Source organism: Melanostigma gelatinosum (genome assembly GCF_949748355.1).
Source record: "Melanostigma gelatinosum genome assembly, chromosome: 8".
Taxonomy (NCBI): Eukaryota; Metazoa; Chordata; class Actinopteri; order Perciformes; family Zoarcidae; genus Melanostigma; species Melanostigma gelatinosum.
This window is the reverse complement of record NC_136641.1, coordinates 4,352,067-4,369,447: the sequence shown is the minus strand read 5'-3', so window position 1 is coordinate 4,369,447 and position 17,381 is coordinate 4,352,067. Positions and strand designations below refer to the sequence as shown.

The window sequence follows — 17,381 nt, the reverse complement described above, 5'->3', positions numbered from 1 at the left end:
ACAAATTACCCTGCATTTTGCGTCAGATCACCTCGGACCTCTGCTAAGGGTCTGGACGGCTCAGGTGCTGGGGCACAGTGTGACAGGTGGTGCCAAGGTGCTCCTGCTTTACCTATGACTTGGACCGAGTGTGAAGTAACCTCCTTCACTTCGTACGGCCCTGTCCACCTGGGGTCAGTCCACTTTCTCTTATGAACTTTGACCCTGACCCAGTCACCCACTCGGATGAGATTTTTTACCTCTTCCTGGTCAGCTGCACTGGTTCGCTGGACCTGTTTGGAGAGAGCCTCCGTGAGAATGATTAATGCAGTCATATATGCCTTCATTTCAACTTGCTGCACATCTAAGGCCGGAATATGACTACCGTCTCTTGGAGGACCAGGCATTTGCCTCCCTGTCATTAACTCATGTGGTGAAAGATGCGTCTCATTTCCTTGTGCGCTCCTCATTGCCATTAGAGCTAGTGGTAAAGCTTCAACCCATGTCAGCTTTGATGCTGCACATGTTTTCGATATTTTCGATTTTAGCGTCTAATTTGCCCTCTCTACCAAACTTGTGACTGTGGATGATACACTGATCCATACCTATGTCTGATTCCTAGTCTGGCTTCCACTTCCTGCAAATGCTTATTACTGAAATGTGAACCATTATCGGACCTTATGCATCTAGGAACCCCATAGCGAGGTATCAGTTGTGTTTGCAGCCACTTTATTACTGTCTGTGCGTCTTCTCTTTTAGTTGGGATTGCCTCCACCCACTTTGAGAATCTGTCCACCATTACCAAGATGTACCTTTTTCCTTGTACTCTGTTTTCATGTCCCATGTCAGTAAAGTCTATGCTGATGTCTTGGAAGCAGGCTGATGGTACAGGATAAGAGCCCATAGGTGTTTTGTACGGTTTCTTCACATTGTGATCCCCACAGGTGGTGCATTCGTCGCAGAAGAGGGACACCATACTTTCCATGTGTGGGTGCCACCACAGTGCTTGCATCCTTTGTAATGTTCCTTTCTTTCCTTCATGCGTTGGTCCATGTGCCTCTGGTATCAGTGAGACACACAATTCTGCTGGTGCTACCACTCTGCCATCATGGGATCTCCAAAGTCCACTTTCTCCTTTTGTTGCTCCTCTTCTTTGCCATTCGGACCATTCGTATGATCCAGCCTTCTTCTGTATCTCAATCAGTGTTTCTTCAGTGATTTCTGGTTCTTGTATGGCTATTTTCAGAACCATCTGTTTTCGTCTGTATCCTCCTTCTTCTTTAGCAGCTTCATCTGCCATGTTGTTTCCCGCAGCTATCCTGGTCCTTGCTTTACCATCATGTCCTTTGCATTTCATGATTGCCACTCTGCTTGGTAGGCTCATAGCTTCCACCAGTGCCATGATTTCTTGCTTGTGTTTGATGGGTGCGTCCATTGATGTCGTGAATCCTCTTCTTCGCCACATGGGCCCATCAACGTGAGCTGCTCCATGTGCTTAAGCAGAATCTGTGAAGATGTTTACTGATTTTCCTTCTGCTATTATTAAGGCTTGTATGAGCGCTTCGACTTCTGCCAGTTGCGCTGATGCTGGTTGAGGTAGGATACCTGATGCTACTATTGAGTGTTCCCTATCTTCGGATTGTCTCACCACAGCATAGGATGCTGTGTTTCCTTCATCTCCTTTGTAGCAACATCCGTCCGTGTATAACCACATTTCTGCTCCTAGGATTGGTGTATTTCCTAGGGCTGGCCTTAGTTTGTTTTCAATGATTGCCCTTGCTTCGCAGCTGTGTGGTTGATCTCCTTGTTGTAGTGATGACGCCATATTGATTCCTCCTGTTGCATAGACAATGTGTGCTCTTGTGCATTCTTTTTTTGAATTTTCGATTTTCTTGCAGCTCCGAACGTGAATTCTTTGCTTAGGAGGAATGCAGCCACACCATGATGTGTGTGGATTTTCAGAGGGTGGCACCTGACAATGTGGGATGTTTTCTCAATCGCCTTTGCAATTGCCGCCATGTGTCTTGTACAGGTGGATTGGCCAATTTCAACTGGGTCCAGCTTTGATGTACCTCTCTTTCTCCCCCTTTTTTCTGATACAAAACTGCATTTACCATCCCTCCTTTTTGTTCAGAAACATCTAGGTGGAAAGGGAGTGAATAGTCTGGAGCTTGAAGTGCCGATGCATGTGACAGAGTCTGCTTGAGAGTGGTGAACGCTTCTTCTGTTTCTTGTGTCCAAACTAGTGGGGCTGAGGTGTTTCATGATGGAGGATGCTTTCTCTGTGGGCTGTGGGCTGTGGGCTGTGGGTCTGTGGGCTGCTTGATGAGAGAGTGCGACCCAGGAAAGTGACTTGTCTCCTACATGTTTGGACCTTGGTTTTCTTTTGAGGCTAATAGTTGCAGCAGTGTCTCTGTTGTTACCAGGCAGGTGACTGCTGATATCGCTGTTCAGCTTGATTCTGGCTTCTTGGATCCTGATTGCCTCTCCCTCTCTGGTAATTTCCTCTTCTTCCACGTGGTGAGCCTTGTTGTTGTTGCTGGTCACGTGAGCGGGAGCGGCAGTCCCGTGCGTAGTGACCTGGCTTTCCACAGTTGTAGCAGTAGAAAGTTCCTCCTTCCTGCTTCTTTTTGTCTTTAGCAGTCTTTTGAGCCACGTCAAGCTCTGCCAGCTGTCTCTTCATTAGTGACACTTGCCATGCTTTGAGCTCCACATCTGATCCATCTACTGCTGCTCGGTGTTTATCATAAGTGTGTTCTTTGCCTGCCATGTCTGCAGTGCTCTTCACTAATATGCAATATAAAAAGGTTGAATGCAGTATTCCAAATGTCCACCAGATGGAGCCAAAGCTCCTGTCCACTGTTCTTGTTGCAGTTCCTGAAGTGGCCACAGAAAGAGCCAAAACTCCTGTCAAATGTTCTTTTTTTTTTTTTTTTTTTTCTCAGTTCGTGAAGTACCAACAGAGGGAGCCAAAGCTTCTCCCAACTTTTCTTGTGCCTGATGGAGCTCTGAACAGCTTCATTCACACTGGCTCACGTCCAAAACCCTGCCTTCTCTGGAACGTCAGTGTGTGTGAAATGTTGGTCCACTTTATTATTAACACTTATGGTGAAGAGAACGAAATCAGTACAGTTCTAAACTTATTTCGAAGTCTCTGTGTGAATAGATAAAAAGAAAACTCTTCTCCTACTGTAAGATGGCAGTTTTCTGCCCTAATCTGGTTGTTTAAGCAAGCGTTACTTTCAGGGCCACTGTATCTGTTCCTATCGTACGAAAGGGTGACGGAATGCCCCATTCGGCGTTTTTGACCTACTTACAGTGACCTCACAACTCCGCAATATAAGCTTTACAAGTACAGCGCATATTATTTAACAGTGTATGAATATATTTTATTTACAAATCCCCCTTTTCACCCCTGCTAGGTGTGAACTTCTATGTTTTTTTAAATTACTCATTCAATGGCTGTAACTCGATGTTTTAGGTCTCTATCATCTGAATCGTCTGGATCAGAAGTTGATGGAGTGCTTATGTCTAGTTCGGGTGTGTGTCTGATTCGGGGATGGAGAGGGAAGAGGGGCAGTTGAATTAGATAGGTGCTGGTGTATATGATACGTGGTTTCGAATTTCTCAGATCAGTAAGGCAACTAGTATGCCCATAACCCCCCTCATTATAATTTCTTCAGCTCTCTGTCCTTGCAGTGGACACAATCCAAGGCCGCTCCTGTTCTTTCTTATCAGGAAAGCTCACACTCCTTAATATTCTCAGCGTCTGTCTGACTGAATGGATCCCTGCTCTGTTTCCGCTTTAAACTTTGCTGACGGTCCCTAGGGAACACAATTTTCCAATAAACCTGTAGTCTTTTTAACTACGCCACTAAAACTGACACTTATATTAACCCTCAGCTGTCTCTCAGTCTATTCTAATGTTTTATGTTTGTGTGTAAGTGCAACGCCTGTGTGTCATGCGTGTTTTTTCTGCTCAACTGACACGAACATGTGTATCAACTCAGCACTGGAAAGCACACGAACCTGTGAACTCGACTCCAGCTCTCAGCTGTCTCTCTCTGTCTTACATGTACGCTCCAAACATTCACTGTCATTCAAACAAAACACTCAATCGACCATACACAGCCGTGATTCCACAAATAATCGCACACAGACCTCGACAGGAAAGGTCTATTGACCTTATTGTTTACAGTGTACGCCTTGTGCGAACACGGTCCCTAAGGAAATGGCAACTTCTTGTGCTATAATTGACATTTATGCTGCATGCAAACCCATACACGGCCACTTCTGCAATACTGGTACACAAACCTAATGGATCTTCGTTTTACAGTGTACAACATGGACGAACGTGGTCCCTTTAGGAAATGGCGTTTTTGCAGTCTCCAGACACACTACATTCACATCAGCGTATGTCAACAGCAATTTCTATTTACTCAAACTCAGCAAACCGACTGTGGCATCGCTGGCCTTTTGACCACGACACAAATGACAAACTGCTTTTTCAGCAAACAAGTACAGTCAAATTATAATCAATTCTTTCCCTATCTTACACACAAAAGAAACAGCGCTATTTTAATGCATCACAACGGCCGCTGCGTATCATAAAACACAAGTACAATATCTGCTTTGGCTGGGGCTCGATCACGGCCCTACCGCGCGGCACCCGGGGATTCTTTAGCTAAAACTCCCTAAACCGTTTCCCATTCATTTTCAATGGTAGTCCTAAACCAGTACGGATGTAATATATCTTTGGCCACCAGCACCAGCAGCGCTGTGGTGCCGTTTTGCGAGAGAAAGATTTTCTCCGGTGTTTGTCAGTCAGTCGGAGCCTGGAAAGAGCATCGACAGCCCGCATTTTCCGGATCTATTCGCTGGGTGGACACTACGTTGAACGGTAAGTCATTAAGATGAATAACAATGAATTAAAATGTCATGACAATTAGTCTGGGCTGTCTGACATTCACTTGAAAGCTTCAAAGATAAAGTTAGTTGTGTTTTTTTTGTGTTATATTGTGTCGAAGTCGGACTTCTGACTGTATGAGTTCGTTACCTTACAACGTAACGTAATCTGGAGCCGTTAACGGTTCATACCGGTTAATTCATGTCCGACTTTGATGCGTTTTTGTGACCAAAAGTATCACAAGTTAACACGAACGTGCATTCAAATAAAATGAGTTTGCGTTTACTACGCATGTCAGTGAACACAGAGGCTGAGCAGCGGCCGGTTGAGGTTGTGGTGAACGTAAGATATACTCTGTTACTTTACGGACACGTAACAAAAGAACAACAAGCTGTGACCGGACCCGGTGGTTCATGTGAATCACGTTAACGTTAAATAAACATGCACGTCTCCGTTGTATCACGTCACGTATCGTCATTAATGCATGTAGTTCATAGTTATGTACATTAACTGCTCCACGTGTGTTTGACAGCATTAGTTACTAACGTTAGTTACTTGGCAGATTCAGGATATCAGACAAAATATACTCAACTAATAAATGATGTGTTATTACAGATTAAACTACCAGCAGTATATAAAGTCATTAAAGTGATGAACACATGCTTTTTTGTACTTTTACTGAAGTCAGACTTTGAGTAAGTAAGATTTGAATGCAGGACTTTCACTTAAAGAGTATTTACACCATGTGGTGGTATTAATACATATTTTTTTACTGAAGTACAAGATGTGTAGACTTTCTCCATCACTGTTAAAATAATGTTTATGTACAAGAAGTGCAAGAAGATATTAATTTAATGAAGTTCTAATTCTCGTCTGTTTGCATCTCAGTGATGGATGAAGATGAAGAGCTGGAGAGAGGGATGCTGAGTATCTCCTTCAAAGCCACATGTGCAGAGCTGAGAGTAAACATTTGATGTCTTTCATTTCTACCACCTGAAGATTTAAAATCAGTTACAGTTCAGCCGGTTTGCTATTAATCGTGTATTCTATTCAGTGTATATGATATGTTTTTTGTTTGTTTACCAGCTGTTTCTGCATCATCAAACAGCCAGACAACAACAGGCTCCGGGAACAGAAAGAGGTTTTTCACCAAAAACGTTCTGCCATCAACAGACAAGCATGGGACCATGACTTCTTATCCCACATGAAGCATTGAACCGTTCTGTCTCATGTTTAGGTGTTCTGCTTGTTGTCCTCGTGACTATGAATTGATACCAGTCATGATGAGGGTACGTATCACTCTTTGTTTTCTTATATGGATAAAAAGAAACAATATGTATGTATGAAACTGCTGTGTTACTAACACCTGAATGCATGTGTTTGAAGTGTGCCATGTTGCTTCACCTGCCTAGGTTACATCACAATGACTGGCCACTGAATATTAACCCATTGAAAGACAAACACACGTGTATGAATGAAGTATATTCTTTATATATTAATGTGAGAAACAGTCTGTCATTGGATACGGCTGAGAAAGGTGAAGTAACGATACTAACAGTTGTGTTTGTATATTGTCAAAATATAAATTACTGACAAGGTGTTTTCCATTGTAGAACCATCTGCTACACTGGCTGCACCAACTCATCTGAAGGGTTCACAAGTAGATGGTAAATACATCCAACATGTAAACACATCTGTCATATTCACTGTGCTCATATCTGTTATAAACCGTTGATTGTGTTTTGTGATCCTTCTCTCCTTGCAGCTGTAACTGTAAGGAGACCAGTGCCTGTTCCTCAGGAGCTCACGTGTCTGCTGCCAGAAGGAGCGGGTCGTCCAGCAACAGAGGCGACTGTCACAGTCCCTGGTGTGTGTTATTTTACCTGTATTTGCATCTTAAAAATATACTTCATGTAGTGTTCATCAAAACTGTTGTTAATTCTATACAGTTGCTGCTGCACTGTATTCAGACAATAGGTAGGCAGCACTCCAGTGTCCAGCTTGCTGAGTTTCACAGACTACAGTGTAGATGTCATGTTACATCCTTGCTTCATCTTACTGTCAATAATAATGACAACATGTTTAATATTCTCTGTAGTGTCAGAGGCCCCCCTGATTTCTCCTGAGACGCTCAACTGTCACCAGCACAGAGAGATAAAAGTTAGTGTGAGAATGTTTTTCATGTCAAAAGATTAAATCAAGACGCAACCAGAATCGTACTCATTTGCTCCGTTTATTCTTGTCTGACTAGGTGAGCCATCACCCAGGCCGTTAGCTGTCCCCACCCGTCCTCCTCCACAGCTCCCTGGCTACGAGCATGAAGTCAGCCAGTGGACCTGTTCACAGCAGCAGAGGATCTGGATGAAGACAGAGCTGGAATCCACGGGTCTCTGGCCAGGCTCCTTTCCTGTGCGCAACCTCATGAAGATGGTGTCATTGTGGCGTCTCCCTCCCCAGCCAGAATGAATCCACAGCATCTCTGATCTTCCTCCTCCAACGTTCTTTCAGCTGGAACTGGATGCTACAAGGAAAAGGGTGGAGGGCAGAAGACAGCCGAAGAGGAAGAGGACTGAATCCCAGCCCACAGGTCGCAAGTGTCGATTCTGTCAGATGGATCTGAAGCAGGATCCAAACAGTCCTCACATTCACACGGGGTTCCCTGGACTAACAGGGAAGTACATTTACTGCCCTGGTAAAGTATTTTCCTTTTACAAAGACCAGGGCATGAGAAGCAGACAACCTGCTTTTTATGAGACAGAAAAAAAGAGATGGGAGGTTGAAAAGGGAAAGTAAGAGAAAAGGGGAGTGTTTTGTCATTACTATATTTGTTTAACATATTTGTGTTGTGTATTTGTGACCTTGCATTATTGGCTCTGTGTTCAATATTCACTGTCCCTGTTGTGTTTAATAAATATATTTCATTCACTAATGTTCACATGTCTCATTAATACGTGAATCATTATAGTCAACAGTAAAAACTACAATATAATAGGTTTATAGCCAAAAATAAGTCAAGTACTTGATAATCTATCTGCCACTACAATCTAGTGACAATCAGTAAAAGGTAAAGCTGGATAAACATTTCTTGATTTATGAATAGCTCTTTGTCATTGATGAGTGGCTTAGCCCCAGTGAGACTCGAATCTGCATCCAGGAGCTGAAACCAGCGATATGAAATGCTGCAATTTCATTGGCTGTCAGCGTATGCCAACTATACACGGCTTGCCACCGCGTGGAAGGCAGCTATGCTGACCACCACACCACCAACGCAGTACAGCAACAACACAATTTAATACACTTTAAGTAGCCTAGGCCTCTGCTCTGGACCTGTACACTTCTGGCTACTGTCTTTAATTTCGTCCGTTATCAACTACACACCGATAAACTTAAAGTCTGTGCTCTCGTCCAAAAACTTCGTCAAGCTTACTCTAAGCAGAGATAATACTATTTTACACTGAACGCCACACACGATTTAATGTCCTGGGACTCGGTGGTCTCAATACGGGAATTCCACAGTCAATTTTCTCAATACAGTTTATCAATGACATCAATGACATATACATATATCCCCGTCATGTTATACAATTTCTTCGTAGCCCAAAACGTCTTATAAATTTCGTTAAAAATTACGCTATTTGTGACACGAATTTGAGTGCTTAGTGCGAAGCGCGTGACCGCGACAGAAGAGGCGCGCGACACGGCTCACATCACCTCACATCTACGCTGTCACAGGAGCGCAATTTTTCGTCTTTATTTTACGCTTTCTGCTGGACTCATTCACGCATGTGTACAGACCCCCCAAATGGCTGGGCTGAATAACTCCGCCGCAGTGTGATTATTCTTTACCAGTACTCTATGACTATGCCATACTCACAGTTCGGTCAGTCTGATAAAATTTGGATCATGTCTATAAATAGAATATGCAGAATTCAGTTAAATAGGCTTCTGCTCACCTTGTTTGTTGTGCCGGCACTATCAGACTGTCCCCCGAACTGCAGGCACGACCTGGTGGCAAATACCAGGGCTCCCAGCCTCCGGGGAGACTCGCATTTTATTTCTGAAATCACAGATAGAGAGGTCGGTTAACATTCCAATCCGATATGCTCTGTATCAAAGTTGCCCGCATTCTCCACCAATTTGTTGTGAAAATAAAGCTATCTTTCACACTTAGAGCGGATTTAAGAATGAAACAGAAGCTCTCAAGAGGCGTATAGTTATATCAAAAAGCAATAGTTTATTTATCAACAGAGTTATTCAGCCCAGCAATCAAACATGCATGGGTGCTAATGGTTGCACTCTCAGAGATTCGCCATGAGACACACTTGGACACGGCAGTGTGAAGCTTAATATAGGGTTCCTCCCCTTGAGGCCCATTTGTCAAATTCAAAGATGCAGGCGTGGCACGTTTGTACGTGTATGACACCTGGGTGGAGGCCTGAACGTCCGTTCACATTGGCCCCTCCCAGAAGGCGTTTTCTTCTGTCAGTGTGTGTGAGATATTGAATGAGAGAGGACCTGTGAAGCAAGTTGTGAAGAGGGGAGACTACTAGGGCGTTGTCCCTGCATCTCACTGTCTATTGTTCCTTCCTTATCTCTCTAAAGATGGCGGCCTGTTCCTTGTGGCGCAGTTAAATCAGTAATCTCCCTCCTGCTTCTCCCTGGCCCTAGCGTGTACTGTGTGTATTGTATGAGTGGTTAATAGAGCTGCATAAGCTAATGGTTATTAAAACTGCAAATAAGCTAGTGATTAATTAAAGCTATATATAAGCTAGTGGCTGATTAAGCTGTATATAAGCTAATTTTATCAACAGCTGGGACGTGTCCTGTGTCCCTGAGGAAGACATTGAACCCCTAACGGCTCCCTGTCATGGGCAGCCCACTGCTCCCTATATAAAGGGATGGGTCAAATGCAGAGACAAATTTCCCCCTTACTGGGATGAATATAGTACAGTAAACAAACACACTATAGACAAACTGTTACAGCAGTATATTTTAGTGGCTTAATTTTAATATAAAAAAATCACATAAATGCAAAAATCCCATTTCATGTGGGTTTTTCTTTACTGTCCAGGCTTCCTCAAATCAATCTGGTATTGTGAAAAAACATATTTCACTAGGCAGTCTGAACAAGGCCTTATGCCGTGTTCACACCAAACGCGAATCATTCGCACCGCGTATTCGCGGCGCCGGTCTCGCCTGGGACTATTTGTGTTCATTTGCGTGAATCGCACGAATCGCACTGGATACGCCAGAGAGGGGGCGTGGCTTATCGCCCTGAAAGCCGTTCAACTGTCCGCCATTAACCATGGAAAAAATAACCTCTATTTCTGCTTAGTACGTGTTGTGGAAGTCACAGATATCCCGGGAAACTAAACACCGTAATGTCTGGGTTCATAACATTGTCCAGAGGAGCTCCGTGGATTTTATCGAGCTGTATTCACTGTGTCTAGCAAGCCACAGGTCGCTGTTTACTACAGCTGTAGGAACACAACATAAACTTGCCTCATTGAAACAAAATTCCTGATGACCTCTCTCCATTTTACTCCCAAGTAGATGCAAATGCTACATGACATGCCTACTAGACGACATCAAATCGGTCTGTTTGGTCAGGTTCAGGAAAAGATCATGGTTTGCGTTAAAATAAGTACGTTAATCTCGGATGTTTTCTCAGGGGGTGTGTCTTGTAGAAACATCAGTGTCCTGTAGCCAGCGAGACTACAAATAGACCTTGGCGACAAGAATTATTTTTTAACGGGTTCCTTTTATTGCAGGAGTACATTTTGACCAGAACATAAATTCCCACATGCTTTTGTTAACTACTTTGAAACAATAAAGATTCAGTGTGGACAATGAAAGAAATGTAACAGTTGAGAGACAGGTAACAGATTAAACTAGAAAATGCATTTCCTGCTGAAAATGCGTTGGAATGCTGAAAGCTGAAATGAATCTCAAAAACATTGCTGAAAAGAGATATCCAATTTTTAAAAAATTGCAAAAAGCTTAGTAATTCAAAAAGTTGAAAGATTACAAATATGAAGTTATATCACCCTTCTCCTGAAAGAGCTGAACATTTTGATCTTCGAACGGTAGTGATATTTGTTGTAGTAGTAGTAGAAGTTGTAGTTGTAGGAGAAGTATTATTAGCAGTATCAGTATTAGTAGCATTTGAATAAGTACTAGTTGTAGCAGGAGTGATATTTGTAGTAGCAGTAGTAGTAGAAGTTGTAGTCGAAGTATTAGTAATTAGAAGAAGTAGTAGAAGTAGTAGTATCAGTAGTCGTAGTAATAGCTGTAGTAGTGGTCGTAGTATTTTATAGAACAGTAGTAGTAGTATAATAAGTAGTAGTAGTAATAGTAATAGTAAAGTCAGTTTTTGAAGTAGCAGTTGTAGTAGTACTAGTCGCAGTCGTACTAATAGCTGTAGTAGTATTAGTACTGGTAGTAGCAGGAATAGCAGTATTAGCAGTTACTGCTTACATTGTCTGAAATGTTAAGGTGATTAAGGGGATGCAAATATGTTTTGCCTGACCCGATGGGACTCCTGTGAGCAAACAGTAAACCACTTTGGCAGCTGTATCATACTTGGTTCTTCATATAGACCAGTCCAGTACGCTCCTCCACCTCCTGGGAGAGTCTTACAGTCCACAGATCAATGACTTGTTCAGTGGGAACTACTTGAGTGCAGTCTGTTGCTGCTCGGGAGGCTGTGACGCCCTAATGCCTCATCATTGGCTCTTTGCATTCTAATGTTTAAGCGATCGAATGGTGGTGAAAGCAAGGTCAAACTGGCTTAATAACACCTCAGAAAGAGTGTGTGTGTGTGTGTCTACACCTTATTGTCAGGCCTAATTGCCTCTATTTGTTATTTGCTCTGTCTTCCGTCTGTGGCCTCCATTTCTGATCGCGAGTGTGTTTAATCTCCTGAGGCTGGGATTCATTTAATCTTAAGATTCATTCTCATCAGAGTAAAACTTGATTTAAATGAAGCGTAGCTCCGTCTCAGAATTGAACAACAATAATCTCTGATTAGTGAATCCAAGTTCAAACTAAAATAAAATAAAAAATCAAGATGGTGAAACTTGCTCACCCAAATTTAGATTTGTGTGCTCTCAGGAGCAGGTAAGTACAGGCTATAAAAGGGGGACACAAACCTTTGGATTGTCTCAATGCCATCAGAGACTGGACGGCAGAAAACTGCTTACAACTCAACGACACTAAGATGGAGGTCCTAGTTATTGCTCCAGATGAGTTTGTCCCCATGATCAGGCAGATTATTAGTCCACTCTCCTCTGCTGTCCATTGCAACCTGCGCAATCTTGGGATTTTCTTTGATCGATCCATGTCGTTTGACCCTCATGTTAAGCAGCTGTCCAGGTCATGTTTCTTCCATCGAAGAAATATCAGTAAACTGAGATCTGTAGTATCAACACCTGAATTAGAGATGATCATACACACATTTATCTCCTCTCGCATTGACTACTGCAACTCACTTTTCACATCACTCAGTGCATCTGCTCTTAACCGTCTGCAGGTCATCCAAAACGCTGCCGCCAGATTACTCACCAGGACAAATTGACGGTCTCACATCACCCCCGTACTCTGATCTCTCCACTGGCTCCCTGTAGCATCTAGGATACACTTCAAAATTCTCACCATCACTTACAGAGCACTTCACGGTCAGGCTCCGGCTTATGTAGCTGATCTACTTCGCTCCTATTCACCCGCCCGCACTCTCAGGTCAAATGCTCTAGGTCTTCTGTCAGTCCCACGCACACGATTTAAGACCCGTGGTGACCGAGCCTTTGAGGCAGTGGCCCCGAGGCTCTGGAATGCTCTGCCTGCAACTCTGCGCCTCGCAGATACTGTGGATACTTTTAAGAACCAGCTCAAAACCTACCTGTTTAGGCTGGCGTTTGAGTAAAAACCCATGTCCTAGACCTGCTCTTAAAATATGTTTAAAATTTTTATTTTATTTTTTGTTTTTCTCTGTGTATGTAATTTATTGACCATAGGGTCACATTGTTTTTTTATGCTTTTAAACTTCTGCTCTGTTAAGCACTTTGTGATGTTATGTCTGTGAAAAGCGCTCTATAAATAAATTTCATTCATTCATTCATGGTCTGTGTACCATAACACTGTTATTCTCTAAGTGGTGTCTGGGGATCCCAAAGGGGTCGGTGAAATAATTTGTTATAAAACATAATACATGTGCTGTATCATTAAAAAGAGCATATCTACAGAGGGGGATAATTTGCACCACAAAACAACCATATTGAGTCCATACCTCCACCCACGTTAGCTGTGGGCCAATAGAAACTCTGATATGCTTGAGACACATTTCCTTGTACTCTGTCTTACTTTCCACGCAGCCTGTTATTTTTCACTGCCAGAGTGACTCCGGTTGCAGGATGTACACTGTCGCAGGGGCTCTTTTTGAAGACCTCTCAGAATGACATCTCCATCAGAGCGCCACATTAGAGCAAGCACCTCTTCCTGTGTTTGGCCATAGTTGGAAATGGCTGTCTGAAAGCCTGCTGAGCTTTCATTTTTGCTTATGAAATGGTATTCTCGGTCTCGCCTCTGAATACCTGTTGTTACGCCCCATACTGTGCTCCACAACAGCAAATTACGTGATGAAAATACAACAGAACATCCTGTACTTCCTCTAAGTTCTCCCTCTGTGGTTCCAGTATTGAGTCATGCTCTGTCTGTCGCTCTCTCTCCTGTTTTAGCGATGGAAGAGCTGGATGGAGATGAAGTGAGGGTGTCCTCCAGGGGCCGTCTTGCCGAGAGAGACATTGTACAGGTACTCCCCGTAATACTGTTTAACGTTAGGGTTAAACTTGAGCTTGTTTCTGTCAACAGCAGCTGTATGCATTTCCAGGAGGAGGACTGCTGCAATTCAAAACACACACACTGGGGACTGCCTCATACAATATACATCACAATACCAGTTTATGGTGGGCCACTGACCAAGCTCTGTGTCTTGCTCAAGGGCACAATACAATGATTCTGGTTTCACTTGCCCGCACAGCTCAAAAGTACCTGTCCATTTAATCCTACAGTTCTCTCCAGCAGCACAATCCCACTCGTAACGCAGCCTCCGTATTCAGCAACCCCTGTGAATGGGCAGCGACTAACAGTAGATTGCCGTGGTGGCTGCGTAGGACTGTGATCCAAACATTACAAATAGTTCTAGAGCGTTGTCAAGTCCAAAAGTCAAAATGTATTGGAAAAAAAAGATAGATGTGATCATTTCCAGAATTCATGTTTTTATCCAGCAAAACATTCAGCTTCAACCCATATGTGTTGTTGTTCAGCCTTTCAACAACTACATTTCTACTGGAAAAAACTCTCGCTTCTCCGATTTGTAAATAAATATAATGCAGGCGCACCTGGCTTTCAAAGGGAATGGGAGATGACACTGGTTGGTTTAATTTGCGTTACGCCCAAAACATACCCCTTGATTAATCAGGAAAGTAAATACAACCCCTTTGTCTCTTACGCCTTACCGTCTAACCAGTGAAAGAGGTGTGAATGCATAATGGCCATTCACTTCATAGATCGTTCAAATAGGGCCCTCAGTGTGATGCTACCCCTCACTTTTGCCTCTGAGAGAGAACAATCGTTAAACATTAGCTGTGTAACGGCTGATTGTCGATCCTGATCCGTTCTGTTCAGTTACATTATGATGCGTTCAGGCTCTGTTCAGTGAAAATGAGCATTGAACAAAGGTAAATTATGACGTTGTCATGATGTGTTCAATGTGATCTCATAAAATGTAGTGTTGGTGAGAATAAATCGAGGAGTTTGAAGGAGATGTTTTCACATCATAAACAGATATTAGAGATGAACTAGAAAATGCATTTCCTGCTGAAAATGCATTGGAATGCTGAAAGCTGAAATGAATCTCAAAAACATTGCTGAAAATAGATTGAAAAAATTGCAAAAAGCTTAATAATTCTAAAAGTTGAAAGATTACAAATATGAAGTCATATCACCCCTCTCCTGAAAGAGCTGAACATTTTGATATTCGAACAGTTTCTGTACCTTAAAAGAATTCCAGCGGTAGTGATATTTGTTGTAGAAGTAGAAGTTGTAGTAGAAGTATCATTAGCAGTATAAGTATTAGTAGCATTTGAATAAGTACTAGATGTAGCAGTAGTGATATTTGTAGTAGCAGTAGTCGTAGAAGTTGTAGTCGAAGTATTAGTAATTAGAAGAGGAGACATAATCATCATGTTTGACACACATAAACAGAGGTTATTAAATGACAGGCTTCATCACAAGCAGTTCAGTTAGAATTCACTCTCTGGGGCTTTTATTTTGAAATGGGGTGTGTGTGTGTGGGGGGGGGGGGTGGAGGAGGGGGGAAAGACCTCTAAAGATCCCTAAGACCTGAATGACTGTATGAGAGACACAGAGAGAGAGAGGGAGAGGAGTGTATGTGCGCGTGTCTGTGAGTCTGTGTGTTTATCAACATCACTAATTGGCTCAATCGCAAACACCTGTGTGCCTGAAGCCATTTCATGGAGATAAAACAGGGAAACACCTCTCAAACAAATCATCAAAACTCCCATAACCGTAGCTCCTATTGCTCCGATATTAATAATTGAGGGGAAGAATGAGTTGAAGAACAGAACCTGTAAAAATTGTGTCTGTAGTGTAAAAAATGTGGCTTAACTGGCGATCTAGAAATGGGGTACCGTGTTCTGTGGAAGATGTTTTTGAAGCAAAATTTAACATTGGTCTCTATGGAGCAGAAAGTTGGTTTTCCTCTCAATTAACGGCGTCTGTGTCAAATGTGGAAATCGGTGGGATTCTACAGTAATTTTTCTACGACAAGGACAATATTAGCTACTTCTACATCCAGAAATTATGCATGAAGAGTGAAGATTGTGGACACAGTGGCAAAACACAAATGTTTTTTTTCACAAGAATCTCAAGCGAGATTAGTGAGAGAGAGGAGAGAAGATAGAATGAGAGAGAGAGAGAGGAGAGAAGATAGAATGAGAGAGAGCGAGAGAGGGGAAACAGTGAGAGAGAGAGAGAAGAAAGAATGAGTGAGAGAGAGAAGAAAGAATGAGTGAGAGAGAGAGAGAAGAAAGAATGAGAGAGAGAGAGAGAGAGAGAGAAGAAAGAATGAGAGAGAGAGAGAGAGAAGAATGAGTGAGTGAGTGAGTGAGTGAGAGAGAGAGAAAAGAATGAGTGAGTGAGTGAGTGAGAGAGACACCTCTAAAGATCCCTAATGCTGCGTTCACACCGGTCGCGTTGATTTTTTAACGCACTGCAAAAAAGCGTCCAACGCGCCGCCGGTCGTGTTCACACCAGACGCCGCAAAATCTCGTAGCGCCGGAGAGGGGGCGTGGTTTATCGTCCTGGAAGCCTCCATCTGGCCGCCATTTATTTCCGCTGTCAACCATGAAAGGAATAAGGACAATTGCTGCTTTGTACGTGTTGTGGAAGTCCCTCAAACGTCGGAATGCCAAACGCCGTCATGTCTGGTTCATAATATTGTTCAGAGGAGCTCCGTGGATTGTATCGAGCTGTATTCACTGTCTAGCAAGCCACCGGTCGCTGTTTACTACAGCTGTAGGAACACAAAATAAACTGATTTGGCTGTGATTCAACGGCAATAAACCGACAAAAAGGGACTCCGAAATAACTACGTAATGATGCCGATTTGTACTTGTCTTCTCCGACAAAAAGGGACTCCGAAATAACTACGTAATGATGCCGATTTGTAGGCTACTTGTCTTCTCAATGGAGCTCTGATGGATCGGTGCTAGGCTATGCTAACATCGTAGCAGCTCCACCAGCACTCAATAACGTCACGTAGACGTAAATACGGCAGCGTCTATTCATTGTTTGTACCGTATGGTTTACACACACACATGCATACACATAGTTTGGTCCGGTCTCTGTTGATATGAGGTATCGTAGAGCTCTGGGTGAACACAGACGGCTACAGGATTTATTTCCTGATTCAACAACGGCAGAAAGCCAGTGATGACAGGGGGAGCAACTCAACGCTGATAGGCTATCGCGCCACAGCGTCACGCGATTATGTCGCTGAAGTTGAAAAATTTCAACTCGCGCGTTGGCGATTTTGCGGCGTCCAACGCGTCCACCGCACTGCAATAACGCGTCCAACGCGCGGCGCCATCGCAAAATCGCGGCGCGCCAGTCTCATCGCGTCTGTGCATAGACTTTGTATGTAATCTCGATACTATAAATTGAAGTCACAGTGCTCACATTAGACCTCAACTTGCCATAAACCAGGACTTCACAAAGGGTCACTTTTGCTTGTTAATAAAACAATTCATGACAAAAAAAATAAAAAGGAGAAAAAATGAACTGGGCCATAAACGTGTAGTGTGCCACTTTAAGCTGCGATGACCAAACATATTTTGCCTACCATCACTCATCACCGTCCATTTCAAAAAGCAAGACGAGTTGTGTTGCTACGCCTGAGGGAACATTAACTAGCATCTTT

At 43.1% G+C, this 17,381-nt stretch overlaps 1 protein-coding gene and 1 long non-coding RNA gene across 2 annotated transcripts in view; both read left to right on the top strand.

The window, feature by feature from the left end:
- The window catches only part of LOC306781111 (copine-9-like), a gene marked incomplete at both ends in the record, with an annotated part of 128,619 nt that overhangs the window by 106,225 nt on the left and 5,013 nt on the right, over positions 1–17,381 (top strand). Inside the window, one exon of the mRNA XM_079273801.1 lies at positions 13,618–13,691. Coding sequence (XP_079129927.1) covers positions 13,618–13,691 — 74 coding nt within the window. The remainder of the gene's footprint in view (positions 1–13,617; positions 13,692–17,381) is intronic.
- Positions 6,658–7,196, top strand: LOC306781113. Its single transcript, XR_013772189.1, has 3 exons — positions 6,658–6,752; positions 6,984–7,045; positions 7,137–7,196. It is a non-coding gene; the product is annotated as an uncharacterized lncRNA (long non-coding RNA).